This window comes from Sorex araneus, chromosome 2, assembly GCF_027595985.1.
Source record: "Sorex araneus isolate mSorAra2 chromosome 2, mSorAra2.pri, whole genome shotgun sequence".
NCBI classification, from domain to species: domain Eukaryota; kingdom Metazoa; phylum Chordata; class Mammalia; order Eulipotyphla; family Soricidae; genus Sorex; species Sorex araneus.
In genome coordinates, this window is record NC_073303.1 from 50,485,353 (window position 1) to 50,512,264 (window position 26,912).

Here is a 26,912-nt window from a genome sequence, read left to right on the forward strand (position 1 = left end):
CCTGTGTCCACTTTCCGCCAAGCGTCTGCTGAGGAGTCCAGGCTGCTAGGGGGCCCAGGGTTTGATGAGCTCAGTGCTGCAGGTTTGATGATCTGAGCTTCAACTGTGTTCAGGGGCCATGGTTTGGGTGACCTCTGCGTCCACGTGGTCACAAAAGGAAGAGGGGTCCCATGGCCCCTGGACACAGACATGTCCCTGAGACTTGGTTGGTCTCAATGATGAAGGGCAGCATCTCACGGCCTCCACGGGTGGACAGATGCCCCAAAGAGAAAGTTTGACCCCCACATACATCCTGTGTGGGTTTGGGGGAGCTCAAACCTTGGGTCCCTGGCCTCAGTGCTGGTCAGTGATCCTGGGGGGCTTCTGGGGGCACCTGGGAGCGGGTGGGGCTGTTCCAGCAGAGGCTTCTTCCTGGAGGAGGGATGCTATGCAGTCCCAGGAACTGTCTCTCTGCACATCGCAGCCCCAGGCTGGGCTGGGGAGCCCCTGGGCGTGAACCTGGAACTGCAGCCTCATTCCTGGGCCCTGAGTCAGTGCTGTCCCCTTAAAGGGGCAGCTCAGGATCTGGACTACAGACCAGGGAGGGAAGGTGGGAGGAGGCTCCCGGGGGAGGGGGCGGTGGATTAAGACCCAGGCCCTGTGGGTCTGTGGGGGTCCTGGGGGCATAGGCTACCCTAGCCCCAAGTGGGGAAGAAGGTGTGTGTAGAACATGTGTCTGTGGGAGGGCCAAGGCAGGGGCTGTTCCTAGAACCCCTGCACAGGGCCCCTCTACCCTCCATCCCCTCCACCACTTATCTCTTCATTCTCTACACCTCACCCTTCCACTCTACTCCTCACCTCTCCACCTCTCACCTCTTCATCCCTCACCTCCTATGTCCCCTTATTCATCACCTCTATATTCCTCCATACTCACTGTCAAATGCCCTCCACCCCTTACCTCTCCGTCCCTCCACTCCTTATCTAACTCTCTATGCTTCACCCCTCACCTCTTCATCTATCCACCTTCACCCAACATTCCTTCCATTCCAGGCCTCCTCACTCCATTCCTCCACCCCTACCTTCCCTTCACCCCTCACCTCTCCACTCCACCACTCTACCCCACTCCGCCCCTCTACCCTACACCCCTCCACTCCTCATCTCTCCACCTTCACTACTGTATCCCTTAATCACTCGCCCCACCCCTCAATTCCCCTCCCCACACCTGCACTCCCTCGAGTACCCTCATTCTGCTGGGTCCTGTCACCCCCCCCCCCCACCTGTCTGCACCCAGCTTGGTGGCCAGAAGCTCCTCCTGCTCCCCTATCCTGGCCTCCAAGGTGTTCAGTTCCAGGATTTGGGGAAGGGGGCAGGGGCACCAGCATGGGGGGAGAGTAGTGGAGGGTGGAACCTTTATTTGGAAATGTGGGTGACAGATACGGACTGGGGAGAAACCAGGAATGAAGGCCCCAGGCACCAGGGGTGCTGGGGTGGCCACGTGGGAGAGGCCCCTGGGGGAATGGCTGCCCTTCCCCGTGTTTAGCACCTTTTCTGGGTGTGGGGGAGCCGGCACAGGACCTGTACCACCGCCAGACACCCCTGTCTCATGCAGCAAACGAGACGTAAATGCAGAGCCGGCGGAGAGGCACTTCAGACTCTGGGGTGAGGTGGGGGCAGGGTGGGCAAGTGTGCCCAGAACCAGGGCTGTTGGGGCTTCAGCGGGCCCCACAGGGGCCTCTAGCCGAGCACCACCCTCCGGGACACAGTCTGGTAGAGGACGCCACGCATCAGGGCCTGGTAGCTGGACACGCGGAACAGGTGGCGCTCACCGTAGGCCACGTTGTACACGCCGGACTTGCCGGTGACCAGGGCCCGCACGTGTGCCTCGTTCACCTGGGGGCCCACAGCCACCACGAACAGCTCCACGTCCGCACCCAGCGCTTCCTGCACTGCTTTGCGCAGCGCCTCCTCCGTGGCTCCCTGCGAGTGGCCGTCGGAGAAGAGCAGCAGCCGCTTCTGGGCACTTTGGGCCGAGGCCCGGCGGAAGAAGCGGGTGGCAAAGCCCAGGGCGTCCACCACGTCGGTGGCATCGTTGAGGTAGTGGAGGCGGTCCACGGCACTCGCCAGCACCGTCAGGTTCTGCTGCAGCTGGAGGGCACCGGGGCCCGGCCGCTGCTGCCCCGAGCCGCTGTACTGCGCCACAGCCACGCGCACGGCCACATCAGGGTCCGGGCTGGTGCTGCGCGCTGTCAGGAAGCGCTCAGCCAGGCGCTGCGCAAACAGCTTGGTGGTGTCAAAGTTGTGGCTGCCCACGCTGGCCGAGCTGTCCAGCAGGATGGCGATGTCCATGGGGTTGGAGAAGGTGACTGTGGAGGGGGGGCGGTCAGTGCCTGCAGGGCCCCCAGGGCTGCACCCTAGCCCTTCCCTGCCCCCTCCCCTGCACACACACTCACTTGGGCAGGTGTAATCCGGGCACTTTTTGTCTGAGGAAGAGGAGAGGGATGTGAGCTGAGAGCACGTGGCCACTCCACACCCCAGAAGCCCGTCCCAGTTGCCCCAGTCCTGGCCCCAGTGGACAGACCCACTTCAAGGCAGGCTTGGGGTGGGCAGGGTCACGCCTGGTGCTCAGAGCAGCCAAGTGGTGGGGGCAGGCCAGACAGGAGGGTGCAAGGCTCTGGGGGGCCACTGAGAGTAGCACAGGGGGTTGGGCCCTGGCCCCGTGTCCCTGGGAGGGCCCAGCACCTGCACAGATGTGGGCGGCGACCTTCTTCAGGAAGGCATCATCCAGCAGCTCTGCATAGTTGTCCTTCACCAGCGAGATGCCCGGCCGGCCTTGTGGCCCCAGGCCTTGGCAGGAGATAGCGTTGAGTTGGTCAGAGCTCGGGCTGGCACCAAATAGGTCCTTGATGCCCACAGAGACAACCTGGGGGGACAGGAGGGTAGCCATGGGAGCTCACAGAGGGGTGGTGGTGCAGGGGTGAGGGTGCAGGGGTAGGGGTACATGGGTGGGGTGTAGAGGTGAGGTGCAGGGGGAGGGTGAAAGGGTAGGGGTACAGGGGTGAGAGTGCACGGATGGGAGGAAGGGGTGGGGATCCAGGGGTGGAGGAGGAGGTGCAGGGGTGTAGGGGTGAGAGTGCAGGGGTGGGGATAATAGGGGTGGGGGTGATGCAGGGCAGGACCCACCTGGACGTTGGGGCCGCAGAGCACGTTGAGGGGGGTGGAGTCTCGCTCAGTGTCCGAGCGGCCATCGGTGATGACCAGCGCGATCTGTTTGTTTGGGGACGGTGGCAGCAGCTGGTCCCGGGTGTACTGCAGCGCCTCGCCCGTGAATGTGCCCCCTGCCATCCACTGCAGCTTCTTGATGGCCCTGTGGGGTTGGGAGGGCCAGGGGTAGGGTCAGAGGTGGGGCAGAGGTGGGGTTAGAGGTCAGGGGTCAGAGGTGGGTCTGACAAGGGTCTGAGGCTGCTCACTCCTTCAGCTCCTGTATATTGCGGATTCCTGGGCTCCGGAGGTCCACGTGCTCCTGCGTCTGGTTGTGGCTGTACTGGACCACGCCCACCACTGACTTCCTGGGGTCAAACTGTAGGGAAGGCACTGGTCAGGGGGTCTCCCACCCCACCCTCCCGGCCGTGGTGCCCCTGCGCGGCTGGCCCTCACCTCCACCAGCTCATCCCTGCCCAACCGGTCGATGACCTTGATGACAAAGTCCTTGGCGATCTCAAAGTTCTGCAGACCGATACTCTCTGAGCTGTCCACCACGAAGAGGACGTCGATAGGGCCGCACCTGCACTCTGGAGGACACGGCCATCCCAGGGAGCACTGTGAGAGGGGCAGGGTAGCCCCCACCCACAGCACAGGCTCGTGGTGCCCTGGATGCTAGTTTGCTCACAGGCAGACGCGGCACTCACCACAGCAGGCTGCAAGAGATGGAGGCCGGTGAGAGCCTGGCCCTGCCCAGACCCACCACCCCACCAGGCAGGGCAGAGGGAGCAAGGAACTCACAGCACATCTTCATGATGATGTCCAGGATCTCGCATTCCTGCAGGGACATGCAGAGCTGGTGCTCGGCCCCCTCACCCCCCCCCCGGTCCCTCCATGGGCCCCTCCACAGGCCACGGCGACTCTGCGCCTCATATACTCGATGTGTCTGCACAGCCACAGTGGCTGCTACTGACCCCGATGGATGACCCAGCAGATGGCCGCTGACCTTTGCACCCCACCCGCAGTGGGAGCCCCAGACACCCCACTTACGTCCGGCCCTGGTGGTCCGGTATGTCCTGGGGGTCCCTGTGGGAGCATAGTGGGAGAGGCTGGGAGGGGCTGGGGGCGCCTTTAGCCCACCAGTGCAGGCTTGGGCCCCCTGATGAGCCCCTCAGTCCCCAGGCAAGCCAGCTCCCACCTTCCCGGATCCCAGCCAGGACCCCTTCTGCCCTGCAGTTGCAGACTCACCTGAGGGCCTTCGGGACCCCGGTACCCCTTGGCTCCTTTGCTGCCTGAGGGCGGGGGGACCGTGTTCTGTGGGGGACAGTGTCTGTCACCTGGTCAGCTGAGTCTGTGTCCCTCCCTCCCGCCCTCCTAGATGTCTGGACCCCAGCGGGCCTGACACTCACGTCGTCTCCAGGGTCTCCGGCTTCTCCCTCATCCCCCTTGAGGCCGGGGTAGCCTTTGGTGCCCTGCAAATAAGGGGACAGGGTCATCACAGGTTGTGCCCTGAGTGGGTGCTGGGCACCTGCCCCCTGAGCAGACTGGCCACTCTTTCTTGGGGGCTCTTCTGTATACAGCGGCCCAGTAGGTACCAGGGATGGGTGCGTCCTTCCCTCTCTCAACAGCCCATGGGAAGGAGGGAGGGGAGGGGAGCAGCAGGTCTGTCCGGTGCGGACTTCCTGTTCTGCAATGGCCTTGGTAAAGAAACGGGCACACACATTCTCTGCACACGTGTACACATGGACACATGTGCAGCTGTGCCTATATGCTCACATGTAGATATATGCACACATGTTACTGTGTATATAATATGTGGATACATGCACACATGTGACTATATGCTTGTATGTGATACATGCACACACCTGACTGTATGTACACATACATGTGGATAGATGTACATGGGTTACTATGTATATATACTCTCATATGGATACGTGCATACGTGTGATTGTTTATATATAATTACATGTGGATACACATATGATTGTATATACATGTACATATAGATATGCACACATGTGTGACTATATAATGCTCACGTGTGAATACATTCATGTGTGTGACTATTTAATATGCACTCACATGTGGATACATGTATACATGACTATATATGCTTACATGTGGATACATGCACATTTGTGATATGTGTATATATACTTATATGCATACACACACCTGTGGCTCTATATACACTCACATGTGGATTCATGCACATGTGTGACCACTTATATATGATTACATGTGGGTACATGCACACGTGACTATGCTTACACGTGGACATACACACATGTGTGACTGCATATATACTCACATGTGAACACGCACATGCATGACTGCTTACATGTGCACACATGAACATGTGTGACCACATATATACTACGTGTGAATACAAGCACACATGTAACAGTACATATGTTTACATGTGGATACACACATATATGTGACTATATATATGCTCATACACAGATGTGCACACAACTATATACACTTACATGTGGATACAAACACATGACTGTGTATTTACTCTTACATGAGGGTGCACACATGACTGTATATATGCTCACACATGAATACATGCACACATAGGGCTGGAGCGATAACACGGTGAGCAGGCATTTGCCTTACACACGGCAGACCTGGGTTCGAGTCCTCCATCCCTCTTGGAGAGCTTGGCAAGCTACCGAGAGTATCTCGCCCACAGAGCAGAGCCTGGCAAGCTCCCTGTGGCATATTCCATATGCCAAAAACAGTAACAACAAGTCTCACAATGGAGACATTACTGGTGCCCGCTAGAGCAAATCGATGAGCAACTGGATGAGAGTGATGACAATGTGATACAGTAATGTATGCTTACATGTGGACATATGCACACGTGCAACTGAGTATACATGCAAGCGTGGATGCATGTGCATGCATACGTGTTGATATATGCATGAGTCCTTATGTGTGCACTGTATGTATGTATAAACATGTGTTCAGGCACGGACACATGTATGTTAGTACATACGTATGGACACAAGCTTACAGACATGAGTATATGTGTGCATATGCACATGTGCATGTGAGAATCTGCACATGTGTGATTGTGTTCATGTGCATATGTGTACAGGCTATGTATTACATGTGAGTATGTTCAAAGTGTGTGCACATGTGTGAGTGTGCTTTTCAGTGAGAACGTGCATGTGTGTGCTCACATGTCTGTGAGCATGTGTACTGCAGTGAGTACATGTGCACATGTGAGCATGCATGTGCTGCAGCAAGTGCATGTGTGTGCTGTAGTGTGTGTGCACATGAGTATGCATGTACTGCAAAGAGCATGTGCATGTGTGATCATGCATGTGCAGAGGTCTGGAGAGGGCAGGGCAGTGGACAGTTACTCACGTTGATCCCAGGTGGGCCCCTGTTGCCTGGATACCCCTGCAGGAGAAGGAAGGCAGAACGGTTACCCATGCCCTATGGGGGGGTCTCACCCCCAGTCCTGGGCAGCCTGAGGTCCCGGGTCCAACCCACTGCCCATTTGCTCAGTGGGCAGAGAAGGGGTCTGAGGCACTCACTGGGAATCCGGGGAAGCCTTCCGTGCCATTTCCGGGAGGTCCGTCTTCACCCTGGAGATGGGTCAAGTCTGTCACTAGGATGCCCAGATGCCAGATGGGGTGCCCAGGGGGCATCCGCCCAAGAGGGAGGGGCAGGTAGGGCACCCCAGGTTGGGGCTGGTGCAGGAAGAACCCCTGGGCATCAGACCCACAACCCCTCAGGGCCAGGCCACACTCACCCTCTCTCCCATCAGCCCGGGGTCTCCAGGGGGTCCTACGGGCCCTGGGGCACCTTTGGGACCCTGTGGAGGAGAGGAGAGGTTTGGAGCAGGAAGTCACCCCGTGGCCAGAACCTCATGCAGCACTGAGTCTACGCAGAGAAGAGCCACGAGAGCAGAGCTGAGTCCACAGAGGAGAGCCCTGCAGGCTCTGGGAGCCTGACCTGAAGGTATGGCTGTGGGCATCAGCAGGGACACTTGGGTTCCAAGTGAGCTGTCCACAGGGGCACTCACAGTGGTGCCAGGCACTGAACGTGAGGCCTTGCACATGCTGCACTCTTGCACAGGAGGGTCTGTGAGCCTGAGTCGGTGCCAGTACAGATGCCAGAACTAGGCCTGGAAGTGTGGTGCCCCAAGTGACCTGCCCAAGGATCAGTCCCCTGGGTCAGGCGCTGGGCCTGGAATCGCTCTGGTGGGAAAGGCAGGGGCCACAGACCCTCTTTGCAGTGTCTCTCGGGCTGGCTCAGACCTTGCTCTGCCTAAACCATGTTTCCCAAGTTGTCCTGAAGTTTCAGCCACAGAGAAGCCAGTGCCACAAGGCAGGGGTTGGGACAGAGATGGTGGGGTGGGGTGGAGGAAAGGGGAGCCAGGGAGCCTTCTGGGAGGGACTCACCTCAGAGCCAGGGGGGCCCTCGTCACCTCGGTACCCTTTTGGTCCAATGGGACCGGCCTCACCCTGCAGAAACAAGACACACATGTAGGGTTCTCCCGCCTCCAGAGCCAGCCAAGGGAGGAGGAAGCCTGCTCTAGGCCTGTCACTCCCTATTAGAGCCGTGGCACACATGCACACATGTATGAACACATCTGCACAATACATACCCACCCAACACATACATGAAACTGCACTGTGCTTTCACGTATGTGAATGCATGCCTGCTCTCACACGGACACAGTATACATACATACATCAACATGTCTGCACAGACACATGCCTACACATGAGCACAGGGCAACACAGAAACACACATATGAAAACATGCATGCATGGACATACATGATTCTGAAAACAGTATACTCCTATATACTCAAACATGTACATATGTGCACATGACACACCTACACACCTACACATCCTATCTACTTCATACTCAAGCACACAGACACGCATGGACATATATAAGCACACAGATGCACAACAATAGATATTCACATCACAGGCTTACAAAGCACACATGCATACATACGTGCATACATGCATAATCATGTGTGCGCACACTTGCACACCCTCTCGCGCATCCTGGTCTGTGAACTGAGGCTGTCAGCACCTGGGCTAGCACTGTCCTGACTGGTCACTGCCCCGTGGGCCCATGTGCTACCCGCACCCCAGCTCCACCCAGGGCTCATAGGGGTTTGCTGGCCCTGGGGAAAGCACAGCAGGGGGCCATGGCCTCAGGTCAGGCACCTGATGGTTCCCCAGCAGGCCCTGTGGGAGTGGGACAAGCAGGATGTGACCTGTGGCCTCTCCAGCCACCCAGGGGCCTGGGGTGCACACCTGTTCTGAGCCTGACTTGCCTCCAGCCCCATCCATCCCACCCCATGCTGGGCCCTACCGGGTCCCCGGGGACGCCGACGGGGCCTTCTCGTCCCTGGTCCCCTTGGGGTCCGGCTTCACCCTGGAGAGGAACAGGAGGGCATCAGTGGGGAGGGCTGCAGCTTCTCCAGCCCCCAGCCGGGGGCCTGCAGCACACCTGCGAGGGGGTCTGGGGATCCAGGAACAAGGTGAGGACTCTGGGCCCCGGCTGAGGTGGCTCCAGGGCACCCCCAGCCCCTGTGTGAGCCCAGACTGCCCACGCTGGCCCCACTCACCGGGTCTCCTCTGGGGCCCCGCACGCCAGGAGTGCCCTGGGGGCCGCGCTCCCCGGGGCCGCCCTGTGGGGAGAAGGGGGTGAGACCGCAGCCAGGTGGGACCCCAGCCAGCCTACCAACAGCCAACCAGCCCACATGACTCACCCTGTCCCCGGGGGCACCATCTGGGCCTGGATTGCCCTGAGGAAGGAAGAAGCAGGTGAGTCTGGGGGCGCCTGCGAGGGTGGGGGGCAGGTAGGCAGTGGCTCACCTCGTCTCCGGCCTCCCCCTTCTCTCCCGGAGGCCCTGGCTGGCCTGGCTCACCCTGGGGAGAAGAGGAGCATGAGCTGTGGGTGCAGCTTCCCCAGCCCCCCGCCCCCACCAGACCCTCTGCTCACCTCGTCCCCAGGGGCGCCCATGCTCCCCGGTCTCCCGGGCGCCCCATCAGCTCCAGGTTCACCCTGCAAAGCCCCAAAGGTCAGATACAGGGCAGGCTCAGTGGTATGAGACCCCGGGGTTCCTGGGATCTCTGCTCTGGCACGGCAAGACCAACCCCCACCACCCTCAGGGGCAGCCTGCCCCTGAGCCTGCCTCACCCACGGCCCCCTGTGTCCCGGGACCCCTGCGGCCCAGCCCGCGGCCCTGTGCCCCCCGTGCAGTCCCTGGACTCACAGACTGCACAGTCCCACACTGACCTTATGTCCTTTCTGTCCGAAGGCACCAGCATCGCCCTTGGGCCCAGGGGGGCCTTGGAAACCCTGGGAGGGGTGCAGAGGTCAGGGGGGCCCCACCCCACCCAATGCCCCCAGCACAGGCCCGTGGTGTGCACCTGCCTGGCACCCCCAGGGCTGATGTCAGAGGTCACTCACATCGAATCCGGGGGCACCCTTGCAGCCGGGCAGGCCAGGAAACCCTGTCTCTCCCTGCAGGACAGAGAGGGGCCCATGTCAAGCTCTGGGGCTTATGACACACCCTCCACAGATGCCCCTGCCACGCTCTCGGGTTTCACCTTCATGCCGTCCACGCCATCCACGCCGCGCTTGCCCTTCTCACCCTGTGAAACAGCAGGAGGTCAGAGGTCAAGGTCAGAGGTCAGGGGCCATGGGGTCAGCCACCCTCACACAGCCCACCTCTCCCCAGCGGCCACACTTACCTTGTAGCCCTTGGGCCCCCGGGAGCCCTGTGGACAGGAGGAGGTTGAGTAAGGGGCGCCCATCCCCAAGCCCCCTAGAATCCCCACCTCCTCCCGGGGAACCTGTGATGGGGGTCAGCCCCCAGCAGCAGGCCAGACATGGCTGGGGTGTCTGAGGGGTCCGAGGGTCAGGGTCAGTGTCCCCTTGGCCTCGTGGGCACACTCAGGTGTCGGTCCTCCCGGCAGGTGCTGGCGCTGCCTGGCTCACCTTCTCCCCGCGAACTCCCTTCTCTCCCTGCACAGACAGACACAGGAGTCAGACCAGGCCGTGAGGAGGGCAGGAAGGACGCAGGGACACAGACACACAGACACGTACCTTCATCCCCTGGTAGCCAACAGGTCCGAGGTCACCGGGCCGCCCCTGGAAAAGAAAGAAGGTCAGGGGCTCCAGCGGCCAGCCGGTCCCGGGGGTCTGTGACTGATGTGGGTGTCCACAGGGCCTTGTCCTCTGAGGTCATCACGTAACTCAGTGGGCAGAGACCAGGATCGTTCTAGAAGTTTTAGCCACCCCTTCCCCAACCCCCCGTCAGACGCCCCCACTTACGGGGTCTCCAGCTTCTCCTTTCTCTCCTGGAAGTCCTGGTTTCCCTCGCTCGCCCTGGAATGGAAAGTCTGGTCAGGGGCTGTGAGAGGCCAGGATGCTTGGGAGCTGGTGGGTGTGAATTCAGCTCTGGGCAGCCCTTGCCCATCCCTCCAGGCCGGGGTTGTGCCTGGGCACTCCCCTCCCACAGGGGTGCAGGTCCCCACACCTGCTCCCCACAGTGCCAGACTCACCTCATAGCCAGGGTCGCCCTGCGGTCCGAGTGGTCCTCTGGCAGGCTGCAGGAGAGGTGGGCTGTCAGTGGAGGGGTGAGTGGCAGGGGGTGGGTCATGGGATGGGTGGGTCAGTGGGGCGTGGTACTTACCTGGCACTCGTAGGAGCAGCACTGTGGGGAATGAGGATAGGGCATGAGCAGAGGCGGTGTCCACCAGCCTGCTCTGAGAGCAGGTGCGGGGAGACAGGGTGGGGGGGAGATAGGGTGTACAGGAAGGGGGTACAGTGTACAGTAGGGTAGGGAGAGGTGGGTGCAGGGCAGAGGTGGAGGGGAGGGGTGCAGAGGTGGGTGTAGGGAGGGGATCAGGGGAGGAGATCAGGGGAGGTGGGTTCAGGGAAGGTAAGTGCAGGGTAGGAGGTGTAGGGGAGGGGTGCGAGGGAGGGGTGCGGGGATGGTTGCAGGGGAGGGGTGCGGGGGAGGGGTGCGGGGGAGGGCATAGGGGATGGGTGTAGAGGAGAGGTGCTGGGGAGGGGTATGGAGGAGGGGGGTGTGGGTAGGGCTGTGGGGCAGGGGTGGGGGTGCTGTGCAGAGTGGACTCACCACTTGTTCCACGTTGTCTTTCTGGAAAGGGGGAGAAGTGGGTTAGCTATGGCCAGGCTGGGTGGGGGGGCGGGGGGCTGGGGTGGGTGCGCTCACTATCATGTCCGTGATGGTGCTGATTGTCTGGGTGATGGCCTCCTCGGCGTCCCGACTCTGGCCCCAGTCGGCAGCCGTGAAGTTGCGCCGGTACGTGTGGTCGCTGGCGATGATGCTCAGACGGGGCTCCTGGAGGACAGACCGTGAGCGGACAGTGAGCGGCTGTGAGGAGGCCCCGACAGCGGCTGGGGCGGCGGGCCGACCCCCAGAGGGTGCCTACCAGGTGGTCAGGCGTGATGGCCACAGAGAAGACCTTGACGCCCAGGTGCTTGGCCTCGTTGACAGCATCCTCCAGCCCCCCGCACGGCTCCTTGTAGCCCTCCAGCGGGTGCCCGTCGGTCACCACAATGAGGTACTTGTTCTCTTTCAGGTGGGAGCCCCTGCAGATGCCCTGCTCAGATGGCTGGGATGTGGCCCTGTGGGCCCCCACCCCCATGCCGGGGCCCCAACACAGGTGCCTGCGGAGGGTCCCCATAGGCGGGGGGCCTAGAACTGCACCATGGGTCCAGCGTGGGGCTGAGAGCCCTCAGCGAGCACCTTGGGCCTGCCCCCTTGCCACCTCTCACACCGAAGCCCTGAGTCTGGGCCACTGGCTCTAGCCTGTCTCCCAGCTCCCATGTCTGTCCCTATGTCTGTCCCCTGTCTGTCTCTGTCTTTGTCTCTCTCTGCCTATACCTGTGTCTGTCCATGGGCCTGTCCCTGGGTCTGTTCCCATGTCTGTCCCTGTCCCTGTCCCCATGGCAGTCTCCATGTCTGCCCCCATCTGTCTCCGTGTCTCTATCTCTCTGTGTCTCTGTCTCCGTGTCTGACACAGGGGGCAGTGGGCCCCGCAGCTGATGGGCAGCATCTGCCTTCCGCAGTGGATAGTGGCCCTCGGAGGGCCCCTGAGTGACCCTGTGAGTGGGGAAGCTGAGCGAGGTCAATGGGTCATGGGTCAGGGGTCAGGGCTCACCCCACCAGTAGCTCCTCCAGCCCTTTCTTGATGGCGCAGTCAGTATAAGTGCCTTTGCCGAAGTACTTGATGGCATCCACATTGCTCTTGAGCATATCCCGGTTGTGGGGCATTAGGCTGAGGGCCTGGACGATCTCCACCTCATCGCTGTAGTGCAGCGCCCCTGCGTTCCACACCAGGTTACGGTCACACCGGTAGTACCTGCGGCACAGAGGGGCTGAGACCTCCTGCTGGGCCTTGTGCTCCAACTACCCAGAGAGATCCAGCGGGGGAGGCCACGCCAGGAGGGGCAAGTAGCCAACCTCCAGCAGCCTGGGGGAGGCTCCGAGGGCCACATCTGGTCCAGGGAACGGGGGCAGGGCAGGGCAGGGGATGCAACTAGGGGCGCATGGAGGAGGGGTTGGGTGAGGGAGGGGCATGAGGAGGGCCTGGCAGGACGGGGAGAGAGGAGGGAGAGTGGGCAAGGAGCAGGGCGTGGGGGCAGCTGTGTGGTTTCCTGGCTGTGCCAACACCCCATCCAGGTGAGGTGGCAGAGGGACACAATGCAAGGGGGAAGGGTGGCTGCACTTGGGGAGAGGGCAGCATTGATGAGGCTGTGGCCTCAAGCCAGCTCCGAGATTATGTGGTTTGGGGCCCCCGAGTACTGGTCCCGCCTGCCCCGACCCCATGCTGGTCCCCCCAGCCCCAGCCCACCTGTCCCTCAGGTTGTCCACGAAGCGCTTGGTGAAGTCCTTGACCTTGTCCACCAGAGCCCCATAGGGCTTCAGCCTCAAGGCCACACTCTCGGATGTGTCCAACACAAAGAACAGGTCAACGGGGCAGTCTGCAGAGACAGAGTGCCCAGTGCCATGGTCCAGCCTGGCCTAGCCGCAGCCTTGAAGAAGAGTCTTCCCAGTCCCCCCACTGGGTGGGGCCTATGCAGCCTGACACCCCCCACACTCCCCAACGGCATGTGGAAAGGTTACAGGACAGGAGGTGGGAGGGGTGGAGGAGGGAGCACTGAGGGGTGCTGGGGTCCAGTCCCCCCACGGTGATCTCAAAAAGTTTGAGCCGGCAGGAACCCAGGGACCCTATGCCAGCCCCCCACCACCCCCATGCTCCCGGCCTGGGAAATGGGGAGCCAGGAGTGTCCCCGGGCATGCCTGTGGCCGGCACTTACCCTGGAAGGCCACAGCCTTGGGCCTGTCCTGTGCCGAGGCCCAGCTGGCCAGCAGCAGCAATGCACAGACCAGCCTCATGTCCGCGCTGAGCTGCGCGTTCCCGGGAGTGTCTGTGGGCCAGCCGAGCTGGAGGAAGAGGAGGAGGAGCAGGAGGAGGAGCAGGAGGAGGAGCAGGAGGAGGAGCAGGAGGAGGAGCAGGAGGAGGAGCAGGCCCAGGAGGGTGGGGCAGTGGGGAAACTAGTCAGGGTCCCCCCTACCCCACCCTCCAGGGTCTCGCTGACTCACTGGGGAAGGAGCGGGAGCTGCAGGCAGGTCTGTCTCCTCCTGGGATTTGGGGACAGGGTCTGAGGTCCAGGATGGGGTGCAGTCACAGTCCTGCCCTGAGGGTGGTGGGGTACTGTGCCGTGGGCCCCAGGCTCAGGCAGACATGTCCTTTTGTCACAGGGCACACGTGTGTTACACACTCTACACGGCAGGGACCAATGTGTGCATACGCATGGGTCTCACATCTAAGCACCAGAGGTCGACCGCCTCCTTGCATTCCAGATGTGGCCAGACCCACTCCACCTCAGAGGAGGTTGCAGGAGGCCCCACAACATCTGACGCATGCAGATCTCGTAGCTTCAAACACGGCCCAGAGAAAGGGGGGCGGTGCCCACTACACCACGGCCCTGTGCTAGGGCCACTGGAGGGCCCAGCCCTGACCGAGCCTGGCCCTCAGGACTCTGAGCCTCATGAAAAAGAATGGTCTGAGCCAGGGGGAGCTGAAGGCCGCAGGTGGGCACAAGCTGGCCCTGATGTCCATGGTGGGCGTCCCAGGGAGCAGAGTCCCCTTGGTTGCGTCTATGCCCACACTACTGCCCCTCTCGAGAGGCACCGCAGGGCACTGCCCCCTCAGCCTGGTGCAGGTGGAGTCTGCCAGGCCTCAGCCTCAGGGTGCAGTGGATCTGGGCAGGGGTCCTGCCAGAGGTTATTGGGGGCCAGAACTCTGCCCAGTGTGTCTCCTGCTCCCTGCCACAGGGACCCCGAAGTACCCGAGAGGAACCCAGGAGGGGCTGCAGGTGCCCCAGGGCCTGGAGAGTTGCTGCAGGTGGGGGTGTGAGCGAGAACCCCTCACCCCACGGGCCCCTTTAGGCAGCTGCTAGTTCAGGGAAGCTGAGTATCTGTATGTGTCTGTGAATGTTGTGTGCACACATGTCTGTGAGCAGGTGTGTCTGTGCATGTCTATGTGCATGTGTGTCTGTCTACCCATGTATGTGTGCGCCTGTGTGTCTGTGCATGTCTATGTGTATGAGTGTCTGTGCATGTTTGTGTACACATGTATCTGTCTGTGCATGCCTATATGTGAGTGACCCTGTGTCTGTGTGCTATGCATGTCTATATGTGTCCAAGTGAGTCTGTCTTTGTGTCTATTTGTGCCTCTGTGTGTTATTGTGTATATCTGAGTGTATGTTTGTGTAACTGTGCATGAGTGTCTGTGATTTGTGTGTCACCTGAGAGTGTGTGTGCATGTGTCTGTGTGTCCCTTTATAACACATATAATGCATGTCTCTGAGTATGGGGAATGTGTGTGATTTGTGACTGTGGGTCTGTGTATGCACAAATGTGTATGTATCTGTATCAGTGTGAGAATGTATGCACATGTGTCTGCATGCACTTGTGTTGTATGCACATGTCTGTGTCTCTCTGTGTTATTGTGTGTCTGAGTGTGGGGAATGTATGTCTGTGATTTGTGTGACTGTGGGTCTTTGTATGCAGTGTGTCTATGTATACACATATGTCTGTGTAAGTGTGTGTGGGAGTACACATGCACGTGTGTGCACATGTCTTTGTGGGGGTTGTACACTCGTGTGTCTATGTATGCATGTATGTCTGTGTGTGCACGTCTGTGTCTCTGAGTGGGGAATGTGTATCTGTGACATGTGTGTCTGTGGGTCTGTGTGTGCACATGTGCTCCCCTGGGGTGCACACAGGAGACTCTGCCCTCTCAGGGACTGAGCACCCCCAGACATCCCTGTGGCTGGGAGAGACTGGAGTAGGGCAAGGGGCTGCGCACAGCCCCCCTCCTCCCCGCAGAGCTGGAAGAAGGTTCTGGAAATGGGTCTTTGTGTGGCACAGCCCTTCGTGGAACCACAGCGCCCCCTGCACAGACCCCACCCAGCCCCGGACTTTGAGGCCACTTTCGGGAAGCCTGCAGGGGAGGGAGCTGCTGCAAACCCCCCTAGACTCAGGCTTCTGGTGGGCAGATGGGGAAACTGATGTGGCCACAGGCCCCCGGCCACGGGCAACCCTTGCCTCCACAGCTCAGAATATGCTGGAGGAGGAGGGGGCGGCCATGCCAGCAGGCGGGCGGTCCCACCCACAGAGGAAAGTGGGGGTGACTCCATTCCAGAAGCTCCTCTCCCAGTTGCCAAAGGCCTGGCCTCTGGGGAGGGAGGCTGAGGGGGCCAGGCCAGTGCAGACGGGGCGGGGGGCTGCGGGGTCTGTGGACGACTGTGGCGTTTCCGCCCTGGAAACCAGCCGGCCTGGGTGTGGGGGCTGGAGTGCCTCCATTTGTACACACCAAAGGCTCAGGCCCTGCCCTCGTCCAACAAAACCCTTTTTGATTTCTTTTTAATGCCTCCAGGATGGAGGAATTTTCCTCCCAACTTAGAACATGATTCATCAGCAAAAGTTTCCAGGCTACTCTGGCTTCCCTGGGGGTGCCATGGATAGGGAAGAGAAGGGGTGGCTCTGAGTCTTTCTCGAATATACGACCCCCACCCGTGCCCAGACCCACCACCTGAGCCCTCCCCTGGGCCCCCACTCTGACCCTGCTATACTAGCCCCTGTCTCCCCTGACCCCCACCTCCCCTGCCCCGGGGTCCCCCGCCTCCTGTCCTGATCCAGGTCCTCTGGCCTCAAGTGCCATGTGGTCACACAGACACACATGGGGCCAGACTGGGGCGGGTGTGTGGCTGGAGGGTCCCCTCCCCCCACTTCCTGTCACCCTCTGTGGGTTAGGCCTGGGAGATGGTGCTTGTCTGTGTGCCTTGTTCCTTCCCCATGCATCACCAGCACCAGAAGAGACACCAGGAGCCCCCAAACAGTCCTACCATGCAGAGACGCTGCTGTCTCCCAACATGCCCCCCATCTCCTGGGGTCTGTCAGGGGTGGCCTCCCACTGCCCCCAGTGCTACTCTGTGCCCTTGGAGGGCACGGGGACCCACGAGCCTGGGACACTGGGGTATGGAGCTTGTCACCCACCCCACGGAGGAAGGTTCCTTACAGGGTGGTCTCAGGGGCCCTGGGGGCATGAGGAGTCTTAATGCTCAGGGAACCTCAGTGTGCCTGGAGGTGCCCAGGACAGGCCTGGCCCTAACTCAAGGGGCGAAAGCGTCAGGGGTAGTGGGGCTGGGGAGGATGTGGGGACGCCGCTGGCAGGGAGCCCATGTGAGGGGGCCCTGTTGGGCGAGGGCACCAGCTGTGGAGGAGGGGGCCCTCCACGTCCCAGAGCACAGGGTCGTCCCTGTCTCTGACACAGCTCTTTGGGGCGGCAGGGGTTAACCCGTCTGCTCCCCATCGAGGAACATCTGGGTTGCAGATGTTCTGAGTCTGTCCCACATGGATGGGAGCCAGGGGCGCGGAATGCGGGGGAGGGGCCTTCCCTGGTGGCCTGGCCAAGACTCCCCAACTGGCCCTTCCTGCGCCCAGCATTCCCATCAGCCAGCCTGGGGGGTCTCCAGGGCCCTGGCTGCAGCAAGCTGGGGGATGCGGTGCCCCGGGTGCCCCTCCCAGCGCCAGGCCACGGAGTGAGGCTGTAAGGCTCCCAGCGGCAGCTTCCCAGACAGCCGGACACACAGCACTTCCCTCCGTCCGATTCCTGCTCTCCAGCACCCAGGAACCTGAGCCTCGCCCTGTGGGAGACTTGGGATCCCAGGGTAGGGCAGGCATGGAAGACATGCCAGAGAACACGGCGGGGGTGGGCAGGGGGCGTCCAGGGCCTGTGCTTGCCTGAGGAGCGGGGAGGAGTTGTGGCCAAGCTGTCCCGAGTCCCCCCATTGATTTGGGGGCTTATGTGGGGCCGGCTGGGTCTGAGTCTGAGGGGAGTCGTGTCCTGCCTGGGTTGGGGGCTATATAGCACCAGCTCGCCCCTAAGGGCCCGCACACAGGTCCAGCCTGCATCTGGGAGGTGCTCACCATTCCCCACCCACAGCCTCAAGACCAAGCTGGACTCTCAGCACCCTGGGGCCAGGGCGACCTCTGCTGCTTGTCAGGGAGAAGACATGTGGGGTCTCAGGCTGTTCCCAGGGCTGTCTTAGGGGCAGTGGCCGCCCGGTGTCCCCCTGACTCAGCAGGGTAAGTGCCATGTCAGGGCAAGCGTGGGCTCACCCCGATGATACGGTACCTTCTCCTTCTCTCCCTGCCCCCACCCCCAGCCTACAGAGTAGACCCAGTCTGACCCAGCGGTGCATGAGGCTCCCAGGGGTCACCGACAGCACCCTCACACCCCGTACCTCCTGACCTGGCTCATCTGATTAAGGCACTGAATGACTCCCGAGGGACTTCCTGCAGGGAGCCCAGCTCCTCTTGGGACTCTGGGAGTCGAACACAGGCCCAGGGAGCAGCAGAAAGGATCCCAGACCAACTGCTGTCCCCTGACTTCCCTTCATCCTGTGGGCAGAACTGACAGTCAATGCTCTATGTGCACCGCTCCCATCACACCCACACAGTCTGTCACCTCCCCACAGCCCCATCACCACCCACAGCCCCATCACCACCCACAGCCTCATCACCTCCCACAGCCCCATCACCTCCCACAGCCTCATCACCTCCCACAGCCCCATCACCACCCACAGCCTCATCACCTCCCACAGCCCCATCACCACCCACAGCCATCACCTCCTCACAGCCATCACCTCCTCACAGACCCCATCATCCTCCTCACAGCCCCATCACCACCCACAGCCCCATCACCTCCCACAACCCCATCACTATCCACAGCCATCACCTCCTCACAGACCCCATCCTCCTCCTCACAGCCAGCCTCCTGTAACATCCCCACAGCCGCAGTCGCCTCCCCACCTCATCACCTCCTCAGTACCCATCGCCTCCCCACAGCACTCCATTAAGATGCAGGGTATGATCAGGTTGGCCTCCAGGTGCCTGAGATCGAATGGCCAAAGCCATGTGTTCACACTGAAACCACCTTGGCAAAGGCTGTCAGAAGCAGGTCACAGTGACGAGAAAACCTAATTCCAGAGTGTCCTAGGTAACCTGGCCCTGCACTAAGGTCTGGTGCTGGTGAAGACATGGGAGAGGCCCTGGCAGGGCATCCCAAGATGAGACCAGGACGAGAGCATCCAGCCCCCTGCCCCAGCTCAGGCCCTTGCCCAGAGCCCCCTGCACTTCCTGTGGATGCTGGCAGCTGTTCATGGCTGCTTCAGGGCTCCAACTGGAGTGTGGGTCCCTCACATTCCTCACTGGGGTCCCAGCGTCCCGTGTACCTGGTGACATTGGGGGGCACCTTGTGTCCTTCCCCTGCTGCATGCTGCTCCCACATGTGCTCTCACATCCCCTGCCTAAAGCCTGCTCACCTGCATCAGCCATGCCAGGAGGCTGGTGCACCTCAGCTGGAAGGGCATAGCCTGGACCCTCCATGGACACTTGGGGGTCCTGTTAGCCTTCCTGCAAGGTGATGCCACATTCCCAGGCATCCCTATGTCGTTATGTGCCGTGAGAGTGGATGTGTGGAGTGAGAACAAGTGTGTGGAGTGAGAATGAGTGTGTGTGCCTTGAGAGTGGGTATGTGGAGTGGGGGCAAATGTGTGGAGTGAGTGTGTGTGCAGAGTGAGTGCATGTGTATACAGAGAAAGTGGATGTGTGCAGTGAGAAAGGGTGTGCGTAGTGTGTGCAATGTGAGTGAGTTAGACCATGTGTGCAGTGAGAGCGTGTGTGCATTAAGAGCATATGTATCCAATGAGGGAGGATGTGTATAGTGTGTGCAGTGAGAACATGTGTGTACAGTGAGACCATGTATGCACTGAGAGCTGTGTGTGCAGTGAGTGTATACATGCACAGTTTGGTACTCGCGCAGGTGACGGTGACAGAGCAGCCGGAGCCGGCGGGGGCAGCACACAACATTTATTGAGCTGTATGGGGGCAGGGCACGTCCTGCCCCCAGCTCTCCACCCCGCCCTCCCTGCGCCACATCCCAGTGAGCTGGGACGCTCAGCACCCTCCCCTGAATCCTGGGCCGGGGCCCCGTGAGAGGCAGGTGCACCCGCTGCCAGGGCACACCAAGTTGGCAGGAGGGGCAGGGGGGGCTCATGGCAGGCTCTGGACGTGTCAACCCCTCCTACAGTGGGCACTGAGGCTGGGACATGTCTACACGCCAAGTGGGAGGCCCAAAGCGCAGACGCAAGGACATGCCGATGTGGAGACAAGAGCATGATGGGAGGAGCAGAAGGGAGCCTGGAGCAGACGGACAGATGGACAGACGGACCTCGCTGCTGTCCCTATGGCAGATGCCTCCTGTCACAGGGAGCCTGCATTTCTACTGGCGATGAGGGCGTGTCTGTCTGTGGGGCCTGGGGCGCAGGTCCGGTTAGAGGGCGCCCATCCCAGTGACCTCAGACGTCAGCCTGAAAGACAGGGAGCCGGGGGGAGCGTCTGGGTGTGGACGCTCTACCACAGTGCCCCAGGGGGCCCTGCATGCCGCCCCAACTGTGGTCTGACAGTCCAGCCCGTCCGTACCCCCAGCCTGGGGTCCGCCCGTGGAGCCACATCTCCCTGCCGGGGTCACTGCGTCTGGGGCAGGGGCACACTCAGGTAGGAGCCCGGTTCATGGCTACTATGTGCCCTCCCTGGACAGGCCCTGGCTGACCTGGCGTTGATGAGGTACTGGGCCAGGCTGATGTTGGCCGGGCTCCCGGTGATGGTGATCTGCCGCTCGGACGAACCCTCGGTGGCATTGGCGATCTTGATCTGCGCTCCAGACATCTGCCGGATCTCGTTGATTTTGGTCCCCTGGCGGCCAATGATGCAGCCGATCAGCTGGAAGTAGGAAGGGGAGGCGGGGTTGGCCTGCAGACTCCCCACTCTCCCACCAGCTCCCACTCCTCAGGCTACCCTCAGCTCAGCTCTGCCGCTTTCTAGTCTCCAGCTTCTCAACCAGGGCATGAAGTCAGCCAGCCCCACACCAGACCCCCAGAGCTCCTCTGGCAAGGGCCAGGTAGACAGGTGATGGGAGCAAATGGCAGGGGGATCCAGCACTGGGACCCCACCAGGCTGCCTCCCTGCTCTACGGTCTGGGCCAAGTAGAGCTCAGTTGCGGTGATAGCCACTCCCCTCTCTCGTCTTTCCGTTCCTTCTGCCATCACCCAGAATGCCCCCTGGGCAGAGGGTTCTTTCTCAAGCAAGGCATCTGCTCTGGACACTCGGGGCTGGGGAACATTCTTAGGGCGAGGCCTCGGGCCTGAGCTAACCGCTCCTGTCACACAAAACGGCTCTACCGAGAACTGCGCCCACCCCAGTCAGGCCAGTGTGTTTCAGCCTTTGGTCACTTCAGTCACTGGGCACCTGGACCAGGAACTGGCAGGCATCTGGCCCTCCCCTGTACACACTTGGAGGACAAGCACCTAGTGGAATCGTGGGGCTAAGCCCTGACCAGAGGGCCCATGGGGCAGCCATACTCACATCATTTGGGATGGTGAGTTCGTGGGTGCTGGCCGGGGGGCTGGCATCCAGACCTGGGCACAGAAGAGGTGTGTTAGATGGGTCTCACCCACTTCCAGCCCATTCCAGAGGGCTTGTGAGTGCCCCAACAGCAGCTGCCTCTTGCATGGAGAGGACCCTGGAAGCAGGGAACACCCTCACTCCGCCGGGCCCCTTCAGTCTCCGTATGCCCCCACACCCAGCAGTGTTCCTTCTCTGCCACCTGACAGCTCTCTGGTCGGAGTCCAACTCCCCCTACAGCCCACCAGGAGGCTGGGGGCTCACAGGAGCAGTGGCGCAGGTCCAGCCGGGCCCAGATTCCATGCCCCCTTGGCGGTCTCAGGACCCTGACCAGGACAGGCAGAATCCTAACCCACAAGCCAGACCCATGGCCCTGCCCAGAGTCTAGAGCTCTGCCGCCCCCACACTCCGCCCACCTTCACATCACTCCAGAGCTTGAGCCCTCATGCCACCAAGGCTCCTTCCTTTCTGACCCCACTCAGTGCAGGTGTCATACAGCCCAGAGGGCCCCCAGACTGCAAGTTGGGGGTTCAGGTTCTCAGGTCTCTGTGCCATCCTTGTTCCCCAGCAGGAGGAGCCCAGAGGGCTGTGGGAGTTGGGCACAGGGGCAGGCTCAGGCTGAACCCTGAGTTCTGGGCCTTCTTTTCAACAGGCCGCACACACACATGCTGGCAGAGGGTGCCCAGGTACCGTGTTTTGGGGACTCCAAATAAGAGCTGGTGGTCTGAGGCGGGGGAGCATGGTCAGGGCAGGGGGCCCAGTTATCCCAGGAGACAACTGATGGGGAATAATCCAAGGCAGCACACTGGGGGGCCTCTGGGAGAGGGACCTTCCAATCAGGAAGAACAGCCTCAATGTTCTTGACTTTGCATTCACAGCACCCTACACTGATGGGACTCAAGAGGCCTCAAGGAGCTGAACCTGGGCAGGCATGGCCTATGGGGACTTGCATGTGCCTCAGTGGCAAGCATGGCAGCTGCAGCCAACACTCCAACATCTGTCTGTACTGTGCCCTGGGGGAGAAAGCTCCTCTCAGGGAATTGGCTCCTCTGCAAGGACAAGACTCCGGATGAAACTCTTATGTGCAGAGTTTCTCTGAGGGAATCAGCCTCCTCTGAGGGAATCAGGCTCCTCTGAGGGAATCAGCCTCCTCTGAGAGGTCAGGCTCCTCTGAGGGAATCAGGTACCTCTAAGGGGTTCAGGCACCTCTGGGGGATGAGACTCCTCTGAGGGGACCAGACTCCTCTGTGGGGACGAGAGTCCTCTGCAGACAACAGGCTCCCACAGCTTCTGAGGCAAGAGTGGGTCATGCTGCCCTGTGGCTTACCCTGGGTCCACATCCTATGTCCACTGCACACCTTCCCCATCTGCCTCTCTTAGGAACTCAAGAGCCCTTAGAGGTCTCCTCATGTCACTACCACTGTCCCCTAAGAAATGCGTTCCCAGGAGCTCATGCTGGGGTGGGGGTTGGCACTGGCACAGGCTCACAGGCCATGGCTGCAGGAGACAGAGGGCAACATAGATGCCCCCGACAGGGTCTGACCAGACTCCCCACAGTCCCAGCAGCCCTGGCTTGAATGTGGCCTCCCTTCCCAGCCTGCAGGGTCCGCCTCGGTGGGGTGTTTTACCTGACGACTGGCCCATCAGATTTTGAGCTTCTTCTGAGGAGTGCAAAGGCAGCTTTTCTCCTGGAGAGCAAAGAAGACACAGATGTAAGGTTTTGCCCTCAAGGAGAGAAGCAAGTTCACTTCAAGTGGGGGGCTCCAAATAGGACGGGCACCCAGAAGCTCAAAATCTGCGCGAGCCGGGTCGCCCGCCCCGCCCCAGAGCCCAGAGGGGGCGACAGAGCCTGGATTGGCTGTCCCAGGGGCCGTACTCCGGAGAGGAGCACGCAGGGTGGGCTGGCAAGCAGTGGGAAGCACAGGCCTGTGGGCTGGCCTTGGGGGCGCCTCCTGGCGCAGCCCCCAGCCAGACCTGGCCACCTATGTCCACTGCACAGCTCGGCAGAGAATGTCCCGGGAGGACGAGGGGAGAAAGGGCGCTGGGTACGTACCAGGGAAAGCGGGGTTGGTCTGTCCGAGGGGAGGAAAGGGGGTTTGCTGCATGGCCAGCTGGTGGAGCTTGGTCAACTGCTGAGGGAGGAGGGACACGAGAGCTAAGAAGGTCATTGTCATCGAGCACAGTCACACCAAAGGCAAACAGGCAATAACACGACTTGGGATGAGAGGAACAGGCCATGCGACAGGGCGGGGGCAGCGGAGTAAGGACTTGGCCTGAAGAGTGGCCACAGTGCGTGGGGCCAGCAGCTCCCACTCTGGGCCCTGGGCAGAAGGTGGGGCTGACCCCGCTCGAACAGCTCCCTCTGGTGTGTCCCAGCACCGCCAGCCTGCCGCACCCTACAGGGGACTCCAGACGATTCTTGACCCAAGTTACAGTGGGAGGGTCCCAGAACACCTTTTGTGGGACTGCTGAGTACTGTCCCTGCCCTAGTCCCTCACCCTGGCTACTGGGCCTTGGGGAGACAGAAATGCAGGAGATATGAAGGTGAAAATGGGGAGACACGGCCACCTTGGTACACAGTAAGTGCTCCCAAAAATTCCCACAAGGCCCCACTGGCTCTACTGGACTAGAGACCCCAGAACTCAGGCATGGTGGATGTTTGATGTCCACACCTGCCCTGTGGCTGCACCAGCGAGCCTTGGATGAGAGTCGGTGCCTGCACATCACCCCAGCCAAGCATGCACCTTCCCAGAATCCCAGCTGGCCTGCCCAGGCCCTGCCCAAACCTGTGGACATAGGGCTGGGCCATCAGTCCAGCCTCCTTGGGACACTGAGGGGCATGGTCCCCTGCAGCCTGGAGTGCAGCCATGCATGAAGGGACAGCTGGTCACTCCTGTGAGGGGTGGGGCTGCGGCTGTACAAAAGGGGCTCTATCAGTTTTTCCCTGCCAGCTTTAGGCTCTGCCCACGCCTGCCCTCTCCCAGGCCTGACAACCTGGAACAGGTAATTGGGGTGAGGCTGCATCCCGATTTCAGGGGCCATTTGGAACATCTGTCATGTCTGGGAGAATGAGGGGCACAGTGATTGATCCAATGTTCAGATCTAAGAGTCCCAGAGGGGTATGTGGCAGAGGTGGAGCGGGGTCTTTGGGGCCAACACCATGGGGTACAGTGTCACCTGAGCAGCCTAGCAGGGAAGTCCCCTAGAAAGGAGGCAGGAGAGCCCCTGGGACACAGGGGCATGGGAAGAGGGTGCCGTACCTGTGGCTGTCTGGGGCTCAGGGATTTAGGAACTGACAGGGGACATGTGCCATGCTAGAGAGATCAGTGCCCAGTGGCATCCTGGGGAACTTGGGACAAGTGTGGAGATGTCCCTGCCTACACACTGGCTACCATGCCAGGGTAGAATTCGAGTCCCTCTGAAGAGTCTTCATCTTAAATGTCCAGGATAAGGAAAGCCCGTATCCAGAGAGCAAAGGCTGCCCAGTGCCAGGCCCAGGGACTCTGGCAGGGTCTGTGGGCTCCTGTGTCCCACCTATGTCCTTCACAGCAGGACACAGAGTTGATTCTAACCTGCCTGTCTTTTGTGTCGGAATATAACAGCAAACAAGTAATGCCCTCAGTGCACAGCCCAGTGAATCGGGAGTAAGGCACTGCCAAGGGACCAGGGCCAGGCTGGAGATCTGTCCCTGAGGGCCCCCCTGTGACAGGCTTGCCTCAGTCTCATGCCTATTCTCCACAGGGCTAACTGCTACTCCACACATCACATAGGAACCCCATTTCAGCCACATCTGAGGATGGTGTTTCTAACTCCTTAGGGCATTTTGAGATGAATGAGAAGATCCCAATATGCAACATTCAATATTCTTGAGACTCCTGAGATGTCTCTTTGTAGTCCGAGTGGACAGACACTCTGCCGGAGTCCTATGAGAAGGGGGCGTGAGCATTCTCCCTCAGCTGAAGCTCCCGACACACAGAGATTCTGGAAGGTTCCATTCTCCTCTCCATGTGTTATAGCACATCCCTTCTGGGGGTTCTTGCTGGCAGGCCTGACCCAGACTCCCTGCCTATGGGGTCAAACCCCACAAGACCCTCTGCCTGGCCCTCTCCATTTTCTCCTTATGTGGAATCATACTTCCATGGATGCCACGGGCTGATGCTGTCTGTGCCTCTGCTGGTGACAGTGCTCCTGGCACATTTCTCTTCATGGAGACCCACTGAAGATGCCTGGCCTCTGCTTGCCCATCAACATTTTAAACATCAGTTCCTGGAAGATTTCTGACTGGAATGACGGTGCCCTTGCACCTCCATCTGGGAGGCACTGGCACATTTGAGAGGTCCCCGTCTGCAGACATGGCCCATGTCACATTTATTTGGGTTTCTGTAACTTCTGACAGAGACATCATTTAAAAAGTCATCTTTTAATTATGACTTCACTCAATTGCTTTGTCGGAGAGCCCGAGTGATGATTCCGATTTGGGGAAGATGGTTAGTCTTGTCTATGGCCCAGCCTGGGTTCAAACCCTGCACACATGCTGTGTGGGGTGTAGGTCAGACTATGCTAATATCTTCTTTCTTCTTGAGCTGTGCTGAAGAGGGTTAAGTTTCCAGAATAATATCTGTCCTCTGCAATTTTCAACCATTTTATTTTTCACGATTTGAAGCTGTTTTCAATACATTGTAATACCAAAGTGAACTGAACTTCTGATCGCCACATAATGACTAGATAAAAAGCCTGCCTAGGTTCCATTCCAGCTCTACACTGGCATTGGAGCAACCTGGGAGCAACTCCTAAGTACCGAGTTGGGAGTAGCCTCTGAGGTGTGGCTCCAAACAAATGAAACAATTTAAAAATCGCCTAAGATGGGGCTGGGGTGATAGAATAGTGGGTAGGATATTTGCCTTGCATGTGGCCAACCCGGGTTCAACTCCTGGCATCTCATATGGTCTGAGTCCTGCCAGGAGTGAAGAGCACAGAGCTAGGAGTAACCCCTGAGCAAAGCTAGTGTTGCTCCCCCCCACCAAAACAACAAACTTGTCTAAGACAAAAGTGTTGTTTCTCCCTGAACCCCCAGTCCACAAACTGGTAATAATATTAGTGTAATAGGTTTCTTTTGGTTAGTATTTTTATAGAAGTATTTCCCTTGAATTTTATATTCTACCTTGTTTTCCTTGTTGTGATTTATGTTCCTTTAAAAAAATTGTTAGAATTCCCTTATTTGTTTGCTTGTCTGTTTGTTTAGTCTTTAAACAGTCAAACTGCTTTTGCCCCTAATTGGAAAATTTCATTATTCTGATTAGCCATTGCACAGGCCAAATTCCTGCATTTATTTTGCACTTTAATTGTCCTGATTTTCTATTTTTTTCTTTATTCTTCCTTTGTGTTTGATTATGTTTTTCCCCCACCCCTTGCCCCGTTTCTTTATAAAGTTATGTAACGGAGCTCTTTTACTGTCAGTTAATATTTCTTTTAGTATTTTTTTTTCTTTTGGGGTCTTGGGCCACCCCCAGCTCTGGGGACCATGTGGACCAAGTGATTAAACATGGTACTATAGCATTGGTCCCAAATGTCCCTACTCTTAAAGCCTCAACTCTCGTCTCTCATCTCTTTACTGGACTCAGCCCTCCTGAGAGACACCACGACAACGAGGGGTCTCAGCTCC

At 59.5% G+C, this 26,912-nt stretch overlaps 2 protein-coding genes across 41 annotated transcripts in view; both read right to left on the reverse strand.

Moving 5' to 3' along the window:
- Positions 1-1,280: 1,280 nt before the first annotated feature.
- Positions 1,281-13,749, reverse strand: COL6A1 (collagen type VI alpha 1 chain). The gene is made up of 35 exons (XM_055126732.1): positions 13,534-13,749; positions 13,068-13,197; positions 12,375-12,575; positions 11,643-11,802; positions 11,423-11,551; positions 11,327-11,347; positions 10,877-10,897; positions 10,746-10,790; positions 10,516-10,569; positions 10,288-10,332; positions 10,180-10,206; positions 9,933-9,959; positions 9,789-9,833; positions 9,649-9,702; positions 9,475-9,537; positions 9,178-9,240; positions 9,051-9,104; positions 8,945-8,980; positions 8,801-8,863; positions 8,545-8,607; positions 7,608-7,670; positions 6,956-7,018; positions 6,738-6,788; positions 6,565-6,600; positions 4,587-4,649; positions 4,426-4,491; positions 4,228-4,263; positions 3,979-4,015; positions 3,885-3,893; positions 3,634-3,767; positions 3,447-3,556; positions 3,160-3,343; positions 2,719-2,899; positions 2,430-2,459; positions 1,281-2,342 (listed from the first exon to the last, which is right to left on the reverse strand). Exons 1-35 carry the CDS (start codon positions 13,610-13,612, stop codon positions 1,714-1,716), a joined length of 3,072 nt encoding a protein of 1,023 aa, XP_054982707.1. The 5' UTR covers positions 13,613-13,749; the 3' UTR covers positions 1,281-1,713.
- A 5,893-nt stretch (positions 13,750-19,642) lies between these two features.
- Positions 19,643-26,912, reverse strand: part of PCBP3 (poly(rC) binding protein 3) — a 208,789-nt gene continuing 201,519 nt past the window's right edge. For 22 of the 40 annotated variants that reach the window (XM_055129314.1, XM_055129318.1, XM_055129303.1 and 19 more), the window contains 5 exons: positions 23,304-23,382; positions 22,879-22,938; positions 21,212-21,264; positions 20,400-20,569; positions 19,643-20,157 (listed from right to left, as the gene is read on the reverse strand). In XM_055129314.1, the coding sequence (XP_054985289.1) occupies positions 20,121-20,157; positions 20,400-20,569; positions 21,212-21,264; positions 22,879-22,938; positions 23,304-23,382 (399 nt within the window). In that variant the 3' untranslated portion in view covers positions 19,643-20,120. Of the gene's footprint in view, positions 20,158-20,399; positions 20,570-21,211; positions 21,265-22,878; positions 22,939-23,303; positions 23,383-26,912 lie in introns of those variants that run through there. The other 18 variants (XM_055129330.1, XM_055129296.1, XM_055129294.1 and 15 more) reach the window with 7 other exon arrangements.

What these genes read in the sequence shown, in the direction of transcription:
- COL6A1 (XM_055126732.1), bottom strand. Translation starts at nt 13,612, where the DNA reads ATGAGGCTGGTCTGTGCATTGCTGCTGCTGGCCAGCTGGGCCTCGGCA. An exon ending in AAGGAGAAGCTGGAGACCCC is followed by an intron (nt 10,333 to 10,515) that starts GTAAGTGGGGGC and finishes TTTCTTTTCCAG; the next exon opens with GGGCGGCCCGGTGACCTCGG. An exon ending in CCGGACCACCAGGGCCGGAC is followed by an intron (nt 4,016 to 4,227) that starts GTAAGTGGGGTG and finishes ATGTCCCTGCAG; the next exon opens with GAATGCGAGATCCTGGACAT.